Genomic DNA, 12,935 nt, shown 5'->3' with positions numbered 1-12,935 from the left:
CTTGAGGAGAACAAATGATGGGCAAAGGTGAAAGAAACAGAATTTTCTTTGAAAAAATTGTGATGAAACCCATATATCCAAGTAGACTTCTATTTTATTTGAGACTTCTATGCAGAGTGTTAATCTGACAATACAGTAAATAAAGGAAACAAATCCCATTTCAGTGGGTGGTAAAATCTACATTCTATAATTCTACTGAAGAGTTTTGTGAACAGCTTAGTCATTAGGTTAGTAATATTTATTGGTTCAGAAAGATCATGGGTACATGTGGGGGAAACACTGGTTGTTTAGCTATGAACCATTTGAAGTAGTTACATTTTTCTGCTGTTAATTAATGTAGAAATTTTCTGCACTTGGGTTGTTTGATAAGAATTCAGTGAACCTTATTCCACCTTTTTCTTGAAAGCTGTTAAGCTGTTAATTACAGAAATAAGCAAGATTCACCAATTTTAGTGCAGTACTGGCAGTCTGTTCAGCCAGGCTCAGAAAAGGAGATTTTCATTTATGTCCTCTGCAACAAAGAAGAAAACATTATTAACTTTTTATGCCAAAGAGACATTTTTATGCTGTATCACTATCAATAAAGTGACTGATGCTATGAATGACAATCACTGGCAGAAATATACATGTATTAAGATAATTCCTTGCAGATTTCTTCCTTCATGACTGGTATACTGTCTGCAGAAATGCTGGAAAAATTCTGGGAAGAGTGAAGGCTCCTTGTGTCTGACCTCTGACTATAATCAGCCTCCACTTAAAATTAGGGACTTTCTGTTTGGATTTTGAGCACATTTCTTCAGTCTGCTTGTTTGGCCAAATGCCTTCTGTCCCATAACTCTTTAGGGATAACCTGTGCTGTGCTGTTGACCCCACTGACCTTCTGCACTCTTCTTTCCCTTACACTGAGGTCTGAGTAATGTTTTTGGTGGGAACATTGTGTCAGGTCCCTCTGCCTGTTTCAGGTTTACCTTCCTTAATGCCAAAGCAGTGGCACCATTCCTGGAGGGCGATGAGTTTGTCGCGGTCAGCGTCGCACTCCTGGAAGAAGCGGGTTATGCAGTGTTCCATGGGAACGAGGGAGGCTCTCAGGGGTGCCAGCTCCGAGTGTGTTAATAACCTGAAAGAGAGGGCAGGCAGGGACAGATGCATTTCCTTAATAAAGCAGCATTTTAAAATTAAGTTTTACATTAATAAATCAGCATTTTAAGGTGCTAGAAGACAACAACGATGGGTTTATCAGAGATGCTTCAGTGGATTTGTTTTTATGGTGCTTCTCTAGTGAATCTGTCCCAGGTCATTATAAAGATGTCTAATATCTGATGAACTAAAATGCTTTTGCTGCATGTTTGTTTGCTAACAACTTTTTTCCTAGAGCAAGTATTGTGCAGTAATTACAAGTACTGTAGGGAGCAACTTGCTCACAGCTCATCACTTGTGGAATTTTGCTGTTAATCCTCAGGATATCAATCTTGCAAAAGTGCTTAACTGTTCTAAAACAGTAGGTGTGGTTGTCTTGAGATATTGAAAGTCCGAACTTGGAAATATGGATCCCATCACTGGGTGATACAACCAAAAACTTGAAATCTGAGTCAGATTTCTCAGAAGCTGGAGGCTTCCTCTGAACTGTGATTATATCAGCTCTTTATACTGAGAGACCTCTGTAGTGTTAGTTGAAAACTATGAATTCCTCACTAGTGGATTTTTGTTGCCAGGGCTCTGTCCTTTGTACTTAACCTGTTACTCTTAGCTTCAGTAATAACAGGATTTCTTCCTGGCTGAGAGCATTAGTAGCTATTAAGACACTGTGGAGCTTGCAGTGTAATACATGATCATGCAAGGCAAGAGGATAGCAGATTCTGACCTAGGATACGATCAGGAAAACAATGAGGAGGAAAAGTTCTTTGTTATAGAGGGAGTGAAAGTGGCTTCTAACAGCAAAGGGCCTGGATCTGTGTGTAGGGAATCCCTTGAGGCATTTAGAAAAGTAAAACAGCCTGAGTTTAATCAGCAAATCAGAACTGAGCCACAGATTCGTGTTTTTTTTTACCTGTCAACAGGGTGCTGATCAAGCTGGTGAAACTGCCAGTGCACAGGGTACACATACATGTGGTAATTCTTCTCAAAGTCGTGCAGGAGCAGCTCCACGGGGTGGTCACCAGCCGCAAGGCGCTTGTCGTTCTGGTAGATCTTTTTGACCTGAGCTCAACACAGAAATTGTTATTTTTTTTGTTTTGGAGTGAAGATCTGTCCTGAAAAGAACTATCTGGCAAGAAGGTGTTTTAGAGAAATGAAACTTGATAATAAAATACCACTAGGGAAATGTGTTTTAGTGTTGGTGACCAAAAAGCTTGCCTCAGGTAGTCCAGTTTTGCTGCTGTCTATGTCACCTTTGGCAGTAACTAGAAAGGAAGTGAAATTATTGTGGCTTGGTTGTCAGACTCAGCTAAGGGTGGCAGTAGCCTCAGTTTGTTAGGAGATTAAACCAGTTTTATCACATCTTCTGTCCTGAAGCAAGCAGCTCATGTTTTGGTGTGAAATAAGCCATCTCAGAAATCATCTAATTAATGCCATTTAGTATGAGATGTTCTGGGCTGGTCCATGTAGCTGCATGGTCTTATTTGGAAAGGATTGCTGACCTTATTCCTTTGCTTTTCAGTTAGAATCCCAGAAGTGTTCAGGTCACGTTCATAATATTGAATAAGGATGTTCTTAAGCCAGTCTCGCATCCGGAGGGGAAACTGATCCACTTCATAATCAGTACAGGGAGGGATGTCTGTGCCAGGCAGAAAAGCTTTTGTTAACAAGTCATCTGTTAAGTTCCCATTTGAGCATTTCTGAGATTTGAGATCTACTTCCAGTTAAAATTAAAATTGGTGGAGCTGTTAATACAAAGAATTGTAAATGCACTTTGCGTGTTCAATTATAACTCTACAATTCTTTTGGTGCACGTGCTTAACTAGTTGTGCAAGCCACAACCTTTCTATATCTGTGCAGCTTTTGAGCATGGCTGTGCAGTGAAGCTCTAATCAGTCAATTGCATGAAAGCAGAGTTTTTGACAAAAGGAATATTCTGGCTGGGAATGCATTTTCCTCCTACCATATACAGCAGTCAAAGAGGTTGGAAATCAGTTCTGGGTTTTAGATCCTGACTTCTACATTTGGCATCTAAGTTTGGTTGATGTTTTTTTTGTTTTTCGTTTTCCATTTTTTGAGATGGACATTTTCATTTATTAACTCTGCAAACACTGTTTTTCTGGTCAAGGATTTCCAAAAACCTTCAGAGGCTATAGCAATAGGAACATGCAAGAATGCAGGGGAGGATAAGGTTAGCAACAAATTGCTGTAAGTACAGAAGAGATGTCTAGGTTTCAAGTATTTTTTAAACATGTTTAGGGTTTTGGAGGTCTTAATTAGCACATAATTGCAGATTGCAGGAAGAAGGTTAATTTAGGACTGGCAGATGGGTTTAGGCTACTGGACTTTTATACCTAGGTGAATTCTTGAAAGAAAAATGAGCTTACATTTGCAGGAGCCCATATAGTCTAGGTGCAGCTGGCGTCCCATTTTTGTCCCTTCCAGTTGGCATTTGGTGCCAAAGAGCTGACATGTGCCATCATAAGTCTTGTTATCTGTACCACAAACCTAGAGGAAGCAAAACCATCACCCCACTACTGTGTTGAGAAAAACCCTTGTCACTCAGAGGCATGCCTGCAATAAAAGCATCATTAATATATATGATGAATATCCACAGGGAGGAGCCATGGGCAGAATTATCAGAATTATTAGTTGTTTTACGACCTGCATCAGGACTAGTTGTCTGTACTTGTAGGCCCAGTGTGCATCACTTGAGTTGAATTTTGTGGTTGTAATAAAGCCTCTGAGATGCTGTGGGTATATTTCACTGAATATGTACTGGGCAAGTGCTCTAAAACACCAAATGGATACTTAGAACTTCTAGTGACAGGGAAAAGCTGCAATCCCTGGAGACTGGGTGGAACAAGCCAGTCACTGTGTGGTTGCACGGGCTCCTACTGCCCTCAAGCCACACTCAGTGACTTTGGGTGCTTTACATGAATTTTGCAATTACTGGAATCACTCAAACTCACTTGCATGCTTTTCAGGGTGCAGCCATTCTAAATAATAGCAGGGAATATGTTGCCTTGTGAGCACTGTAGGTGGCTTTTCCCAGCCCTGTGCACTGGGTGAGATACTCACATGCTCATAGTCTTTGGTGGGAGGGCAAGCAGCAGGATCTTGGCACAGGCAGTGGGGTTTCCCTTGTTTGTCTGCATGGCAGACTTTGCCCCTTTTGCAGTGGAAGTTCCTACATGTGTCTGTCAATCCTAGCAGGAAACAGGGAGGTTAGAGGTGATGGGGTAAAGCCAAGTGTTTGTCAGGTACTACTGACAGCACAGCAAAATACAGCCCAATATTCATCAAGGGTTCAAATGCATTTTTTGGGGTTTTTTTTTTTGTTTTTTGGTTTTTTTTAGAAAAAGCTGTTTGTTCTTTAGGGACTAACATTCACTTTCAGCTCTCTTTGGTGAAACATATCCCATCTGTCTTTGCTGAATCAAGCACTGGCCTTTGTCCCACTCCTACTTGAATTCAAGCTACTGTTCTGAAACTGAAAGCTCTCAGTGCAAGGTAATCCCCATTTCTGTACAACTGACACAAAAATTTGTGCACTGCCTACAAATGTTTTGCACAAACAAGTTACTAAATCCAAGGGAGTACGGAAGGGATTCTCTGGGAACACAGGATTAGGCACAAGTACAGTTCAGTCACATGAAATCCTGTGCTGCAAAAAGCAGAAAAGAAATGCAGACCAACAGATTCCCCAGCTGCAGAGAGCTGGGGTTACATGCCAGCTTTGCCTGGGGCTTACCAAGGACAGCTTCCTCATTCCTGTTGCTGACATTTTCCATCTCACCATGGGAACTGCCTGTAGTCTTAACCTGCACAGTCACAGAGGCACAAGCAGAGAGTCGTGGTAAATCTTGGGAAGGAAAAAAAATACTTGGACAGATTTTTTTTTTTTGGGTCCAAATATAAAGCTGACTGAGGGACAGTTTGCTCTGCTTCCAGTAGAGAGAGGTTGCTATGCAAAATGTGTGAAAAGAGCATAAAGCCTTTGGTAGTATTACCATGCTATTGTTATTTGGGGAAAAAATAGAGTAGGAGGTGAAGAGAGAGAGAGAAACGGGAGCTCAGTAAGGCCTGAGTTTCTTATAATTATTCTGTGGACTCTTTAGTCCTACCTTTCCAAGCTGTTCATTTTTGTCTAATAGTGTTTAAAATCTTTGTGAGACAGGAGTGAACAGGCTGGTCTATTCAGGTTTTGTATCTGTATTTATTTGTGTGTTTCATTACACACCCCATTGGGGCTGGAGCTCTTATGTGAGTGGTGTTCATTTCCTTTCTGGTCCAATTCACCTAAATGCTCTGGGTGCAGTGACACAGCATGAACCAGAGGAACAGTGAATAGAAGGGGAGAGATTTCTGCATATTAAGAAGTCACCTGCTTTTCTCCAACAGGTCATTTCAATCATCAGAAATTTAAATTTGGAACTGATCTACCTCCCCATTTTGTAGTAGTTGAGTTTTATTTTAGAGATAATTTACCTGTTCTTCACTGTCCATTGAATTCATGCTCTGAACAGAGCTACTCATTTTCAGTTCTTGTTTGTTGTCAGAATCAGGTGGCTCATGATCATCATCATCTTGCTCAGAGTGAGCAGGGTCTTCAATCTTGACAATTTGGTAATCCTCAGTCTCTCTGTGAACTGCAGAGTTATCTTCAGTGGCTCCTTCCCCTTCAGGCTCAGTACTGGTTCTCTCCTGGTCATTGCTCTGGATTCTCTCCTCTTCCTCATAGGCTGCTTCTTTCCAGGTGTTGCTGAGCAGTTCCTCACCATCAGTGTCACCACTGTCATGACCATCACCATCATTACTGTCTTCCCTATTTTGTATTTTCACCACTGTGCCATGATCCCTCTGATAGTTCACTTGGATATTGTCTTTTCTCTCTTGGCTTTGCTGTTTGCCATCCTGATACTCACTATGGGCTTTTTGAGAGAGGGGAATTTCTTCTTTATAGGACTTCTTGCTGTTGTCCTTCTCTTCTTCCTCTAGGTCAGATTTCTGGCTGTGTCTCTTGGTTTTCCAGGTTGTTTGGCTGGAATCTCTCAGGAGTTCATCCGACTGCATGCTGTTCTCGTGTTGCTGCCTCTTGTATCGGTCACCTTTGTGCTGATGGCCTTTGTGCTTTGTGTCTCTGTAATCATTTTCTTCACCCCATTCCTCATCCTCTTCTTCCATGCTTTCCTCTTCCTGGCTTTCACTGTTCTTGTCAGCCAGGCCAACAGCGTTTTTGTTGTATTTCCACATGTTCTGCTGCTGATGGAGGCTGAAAGCCCCCCCTGGGTGCTCTGCATGGCCTGGCAGGTGTTGGTTTGCTGTGTTCCCGTGTTTCTTGTGCTTCCTGAGCTGCTCGTGCTCTGAGCTGGACTGTTCCCTGCCACTGCTCCCAGAGTCACTGTCCAGGTTCTCAGAAGCCAAACCTTTGTTGTGCAGTGCAAGGAAATTGATGCTTTTCAGGCTGGTTTTCCCTTGGTGCTCGCTCCCAGCTCTTCCCTGTCTCCTGATGGGCTGGGGCTCATCCCTGTCTTCAGTGCCTGCTACTGATGCCTCTGGTTTGAAGTTTCTGTGAGAGGGCAGCAAATCACCCTTGTCTACATACCCTGTGTTCTCTTCCTCTGAGGCTTCAGGAAGAATGTATTCACTCTTTAAAAAAAATTTAACAGATTAATAAGTCATAAGATTTATTTGAAGTTGATGCAGTGTTGTTTTTGCCTTGTATTGCAAAGCATGACACTGGCTTTGTTTTCTTTGTATGTGCTCCTCTTAAATGAGCCCAGACCATTAAATTCACAGCTCATGTCCCTTCTCTTTCTCATAAAATCTCTTTATCTGTCCCTTTTTTTATTGCTGGAGTTTCTGGGAGGTCTATGCAGCTCTGTTTCAGAGACAGATGCATATGGGTGTCTTGTGAAATCTCAAAATGCCTAGTTAGTATTTTAGTCATAAGTACAGGCACTTGTAGGCTGCAGTAATTATCACTTACCTCAGAGAAGGGGGATGCAAAACATAATTTCCTACACAGATAAGGGAAAAATAAGGGACCTGGGAAAACAGGAGCAGGTAAAGAGAGGGCACCTCTCACAAGGTGTTGTGACAGTAATTCCTGAGCAGTGCCCTGCACTGATTTTATAATCCATATGTTCATCTGCTTTGAGCCTGATATGTCATTGCTCCCTGGCTGAAGCCACCAGGAGCTATTGTGTGTGGTAACAATTATAAGATCAACAATTGATGTCTGAGTGCCTTTTTTTTTCTTAATGTGTCAAGCCAATAGCAAAAGCAGCATCTTCAATGGAAATGGTTCAAAATTACTAAAATGACTGTCAGGTACTAAAATGACTGTCAGGTCTTGCTGAAGCAATTACCTTTCTCTGTGTGTGAATTTCTGTGCAACACCTATGGATGTTCAGTGTTGCTTACAGCTTACAGCAATGTAGCACCTGATGCTGATTTTTCTCAAAGCTTTTGGGAGATTTAATTTGGGAAGAATGTTCCTTCTCACCATCCAAGTTACTGGAAAAGCTTTTTCCTTTAGTTTGGGCAGTCTCATGAGTGCTTGGAAACAAGCACTCTACTCACATGCACTTCTATTTAGGTTTTTTTAAAGGAAATATTAATTTGGTTCTTGTAGATCAGGTATATCTATTTCCTAATGTCAGACTAGTACCTTCATGTTTTTCAGTTTTGTCTTTTGCCTTTTTCCATGCTGATGCAGGAATAGTACTGGGCACATATTCACTGTATCAGTTCCAACTCTAATTATTTCAGGGGAAGATTGTATGTTTGTTCCAATCTAACAGAAATTCACTGTGAAGCTTTTCCAAAATTCTACAGATTCAGAAAACACAAGGCCAAACAGTCTTCAAGGTTTTCTGTTGTGGGTGCCTGTGTTTGAAGCAGCAGTTTGAGAAAGATTTGGCTCATGTCTTGGCAGTGCTCATGAAGGAATTTGGCCAAATTTCAGCCACTATCTGTGATTAGATACTGTGGGGGAGAACTGGCCTTTGATAGATGATGCACACACTAGGAACTGATGATTCATTGGCTACTGCAAGGTTTTGTTTTGTTGTCTTCTGTGTGTTATTTCTGGTAGACAGCTGTAGCTGCAAACTAATCTTTATACCATTCCATCTGATGGATACTGCATTAAGAAGAATTAATTTTTTGTTTTTCATAGTGCAGAGTACCACCCATATTGATATGAAATGTATCTGGAAAGCTGTACAGAGTGGGATACAGTTATAATTACAAACAAAAAAATGGTTAGCATAAAAGTTGGGATTTTAAATCTCTTACTACAGAGCATGATCTGAGTTTAGTAGTTCTGAAACACCCAGTGGCTTGGAGCCAAAATCTGTTGTGTCTGAGCCACAAAGGCTCACCAGAACAGTGCAATAAAAGGGGTTTTTATTTGGGTCAGCCATGAATGCAGAGCTGGACTCTGGCATTAGCTCACATATGTGGTGAAATTCTCTGTCTCGTTGTCATCAGGGCATCTGGCCCTGTGTCTAGTGCTCTGCACTGTGAATAATGAAACATATGGTGGCTAAAATCCTTACAGATTTGAGATTGCATATGATCCCCTGGTGTGATAAATCCTGGATTTCATCCTTCTCCTGTACTGGAGCTGTGATAACAATTTTCTCTGTCACTGGAGCTTATTGCTTGTACAAATGTGTGTAATGGTGATATGTGGGGATTCATTTAAGGTAATTTTGTCAATAAGTGAAGCTTCCATTTTGAGCTTTAGATTTTGTCCTGTTTGCAGTTGTTTAATATGCAAGGCATGAGGTACTTGGCACTAATTCTGGAGGTGAGAGGACCTAAAGGTTTTTAACATAAATCAATTTACCAATCAGTATGTATGTGCTAATGTGTTTTTATGTTTAAGGTGAATAATGTAAATTACTTCCTATTGTTTAAAGAACAAGAAGAGTACCTTTTCTGGAGTTTTCTGTCTGTGAGTTCTGAGCCTGTGGTTTACAGGATGGGTCTAAAAAAGACAAATATATTAATATCTGCATGTCCATAAAAATATTGTATAGGTCAATGGGATAACATAGAATATTCTCAGAGTAGGAAATTTAGTGCCTGGTAATAATAACATGATGAGGACTTACTGGAATAGCAAAAACTGGTCCTACAAGACAGATGAAGAGAGCTACAGCCTTCATGTCTTCCAGATCTTGTAGAGGACAATAGCTAATGGTACAGGAGTAGGGCTTAGAGGTTTCCTTTCTGCAAGAAAGATGAAAACAAAACAATTGGATTTGTGTATAATGACCCAGAAATGGCTGATGGAAGCAATGTCGTGGCTGCTGTGACCTGTCAAGACTGGAGACCCCCAAAACTGCTGTGCAGTGTCCTTTAAACTCAGATGTGAGACCAGCTTAACTAGAGGGCACTTTAGTCTCAGTTCTTTGGCAGTGATTAAGCTGTGGGCTGTGTTCACAAACTCCAGTGGGTGTTACAATACTTGTAAGTATTTATCCACCTCTCTGAGATACCCCTTTGTGAAAAAATGCCTCTTTTTTATTGAACTCTGAGGCAGTGCCTACTTGTGCCATCTCTGTGCCTGAGGTGTCTCTGGCTGCTCCCCTCTGAGTCTGGCAGGAAGAATTAAGTGATGAAATTCTGCTCAGCAGGTCTCCAAGCTCACAAGTGATGCCCAGGCTGCTTGAAGAACAGGTGCAATCCTGCTTCTGTGTTTTCTCAGAAATTGTCACCCCAAGTGTACTCTTCTGGAAGATCCCTCTGTTAAACATTGTTTAATGTCATTATCTTTCTGTTAATGAAGATCAAAATGCTCATTAGTGGGGCATATCTAATATGCAATCCATTTTTTCTCACAGTTGGTCTCCAAATTACCTCTTGACTAATTATCTATTATCTCCTTGGCATTCACAGTTAGTGTACAGTTAGTTTACTGTCTAAGATGTGTTCAGAGGGAAAAGCAGAGTGCAGCAACAGCCATTAATGAGCATATGCAAAATGCCTCACTGGGCTGGATTTGGGCAGTCTCCTCACATCAAGGCAAGTGTTAGACTGAGGGTTATGCAGGCAACCTGTCAGAAAAGCAGGGCAACAATCCAATTTCATGTAAAGCCCTAAAAAACTGCATGCTGTGCTTTTTGGAAGCCTGGCAAGTGAGGAAAGAAGGATGTGAATGTCAGGTAGGCTTGGTTTCTGTTTCTGCTGCTGGAGAGCAGCACAGATCTGGGCATGTCACTTAACTGAGATTCCTTTTTTCAAACTCTCATTTGTCATAGTTGTTCCAGTAAACTAGTTTGAGAGCTGTAAATGAAAAGTTCTGCATGTTGTATTTTATTTATTTGCAGTTTTCTAATTTGGTTTGTCTGTAAAAGTTGCCTCTACCACCTTTGCTCAAATAATGAAAAAGTAGTTGGAATAAATCTGAGTTAAGGTGCCAGGACAGGGCTTTTGTGTTTTCTTCTCTTATGAACAGCAAGCCCCCAGTAGCCCATAGGAAGCACAATTCTTGAATTAAGTATTTGGTCTTGAATAAGTATTGAATTATTAGGGAAGCCTGGCCACACTGATTGGAGTGTCCTTTGATGGACTGTGAGATTTTTTTTTTACACTAAGTGGGAAGACACTTCATTTTGCTTTACTTTCCAAATATGTCCTACAGAAGGGAATTTTCTGAAGCAAGCTTTTTTTGTCACAGAAGTTTAATAGAACAGTCAGAAAGGAACAATTACACAAGAAGCTATTTTACAAAATATGATCAGGGAGACATCTCCCTGGAAAAATGAAATTATTATACTCTGCAGGAGAATCTGTAGGAAAACTTGGCCAAAAAGTGGATAGAAAAAATTATTGATGGGGTTTTTGACCAAGAAATGAGTAGCTTAACAGTACTTCATCATGGGTTATTGAGCAAGCAATGCTCAGTAAGTGCTGGGTTTGCATGGCAAGGAGGCTGCAGGGCTGCCATTCTAACAGTGCCAGCAATCACTGGAAATAATCATCAGTGACATTAATTTTTAATAAAAACATAAATGGGAGACTTTTAAATTACAACTGGTACAGCCCATTCCTGTTCCCAGGTCTGTTTCAGAAGCCCTTGTGAGATCATGAGTACTTTATACATGAGGAACCTGGTTCATGTGTGCACACATAAAACTAAGAGACAGATTTTGAGGCAGATTTCTGATCTGAGTAAAAGAAGATATCACAATAAGGAAAAAAAAAAAAAAAAAGCATTACAATTATTTCACTCATTCTGTACCAGTAAATAGCTGCTAATAAGAATTGCTTCCTCTGATGCTGCCAGTTTTACAGCTGCAAAAATCCTTCATGGTTGAGTGCAAAAAAGATCAAAACCAAACTAAAAGTATTTCAGGACAAGTTAAAACAATTTAAAACAAACATTAAATTAATGTTATTGTTTAATCTCTTTTGTTTCTGTTCTGCCATTTCATTTTTTCTACTTGTTTAGATCTAAGGTTTTAGAATTTTGAGGGTTGTTTTGTTTTTGTTTTTGTTTTTTTTTAACCAGAGCTCTCTGGTAATTTAAGACCAGATCAAGGCAAAATGAGCTGCTTTGATTTAATCTGAGGAGGATCAAAATGAGCCTCACTTATTAGGCAGAATTATTTTGATATTAGTTGGTGGGTTTTGTCTTCTCCCAGATCTACATTTCATGGGTTCTCTGTTTGGTACATGCCTGCACTAGGTTTACCAACACATTTTTGAAAGGTTCCCTAAGACCAGCCAGAGTTTTTCTCTTCCAATATGAATAAAGAAGGTAAATCTGGGTTTTTTTTGCATTGTTTATTGGACTAAGGTTCCTAAGCTGATATTCCAAGAGACTGCTGAAGTGTTGGTAAATGAGGTCACACCATGGCTTTCAGCTGGACCACTGTATGGTTCCAAAGGAGGTGTGTACTTTTCTTGGCTCTTGTTGGCCACAATTGCTCCATTGTTTTGCAGGATCTCTGGAAAAATAATTATTCCAGTGGCAAGATAAGGGTTGTCTTCCCCAACAGACTAACTACACATTGTTTTCTCTTACAAGGACATTTCTTTCTGTTCTAGACATAAACATCTAAAATGTGTTATCCTTAAAACAGATGACACTGTAAAAAAGCTTCAGATGTTTTGCAGTAAGTGGGAAAAAAAAATGGCAGAGGGTTAGATATAAAGCATCCTAATAAAGAATAAAGAAGAAACTGTACCATAGCAGCAGAAAAGGAGCTCCTTCTTGGCCTTCCACTGATGTGCTGGAAATCCTTGAGCCTTGCAAGGTGTTGCTGCTTTTCCTGAGATGTGATTTGACCCTCCCAGCAAGTGCCTTGTGCTTCAGTGAAGGAAGATGGGACTCTTTGGGTCTTGGTGGAATCCTAGGCTTCCATGGGATGAGGTGGGGGCAATGGGCTGCTGGAATCCTGGTGGATTAATTGAATCAGAAAGACAATGTAGTGCTGACGGGCTCCGGGCCAGAGGAGCTCTGTGGGAAGGAATATTTTGTGTTTTGCAGGGAGGGAAGCCAAAGGGAGCTGGTGCAAGAGTTTCTGCTGCATCAGCTGCTCCCAGAAGAGCTGAACTAAGGGATCTGCTGGGGCAGCCACGCTGTGAGCCTGGGGAAAGTGGAACATGGGGGATGCCAGTCCCTGCTGAGCTGCCCAGTGTTGTTTCAGCGTGCTACACGTGCAAAAAAACCCTCCAAATTAGATTGTAAAACTCAGTGTTGGTTGGAGGCTCCTGCACAACTCTGAGTTTGCTGTTTGGAAGCTGTTTCCGTGGCTGGTGAAGAGTGTGGAAACCTC

At 41.0% G+C, this 12,935-nt stretch overlaps 1 protein-coding gene across 1 annotated transcript; it reads right to left on the bottom strand.

Annotated features, from left to right (window-relative positions):
* Positions 1–77: 77 nt before the first annotated feature.
* Positions 78–12,743, bottom strand: SPARCL1 (SPARC like 1). The gene is made up of 11 exons (XM_079305500.1): positions 12,345–12,743; positions 9,264–9,381; positions 9,083–9,136; positions 5,626–6,786; positions 4,889–4,958; positions 4,216–4,343; positions 3,522–3,642; positions 2,637–2,773; positions 2,048–2,196; positions 969–1,117; positions 78–511 (listed from the first exon to the last, which is right to left on the bottom strand). The coding sequence occupies exons 2-11, from the start codon at positions 9,315–9,317 to the stop codon at positions 483–485; spliced, it is 2,052 nt and encodes a 683-aa protein (XP_079161626.1). The 5' UTR covers positions 9,318–9,381; positions 12,345–12,743; the 3' UTR covers positions 78–482.
* Positions 12,744–12,935: the final 192 nt, after the last annotated feature.

Source organism: Erithacus rubecula (genome assembly GCF_903797595.1).
Source record: "Erithacus rubecula genome assembly, chromosome: 5".
Taxonomy (NCBI): domain Eukaryota; kingdom Metazoa; phylum Chordata; class Aves; order Passeriformes; family Muscicapidae; genus Erithacus; species Erithacus rubecula.
This window is presented reverse-complemented; position numbering and strand designations above follow the sequence as displayed.

Coding starts and splice junctions, on each gene's coding strand:
- SPARCL1 (XM_079305500.1), bottom strand. CDS start 9,317: ATGAAGGCTGTAGCTCTCTTCATCTGTCTTGTAGGACCAGTTTTTGCT. Junction 6,787..9,082: donor GACAGAAAACTCCAGAAAAG/GTACTCTTCTTG, acceptor TTTTTTTTAAAG/AGTGAATACATTCTTCCTGA. Junction 4,959..5,625: donor CAATGGACAGTGAAGAACAG/GTAAATTATCTC, acceptor GTGACTGTGCAG/GTTAAGACTACAGGCAGTTC.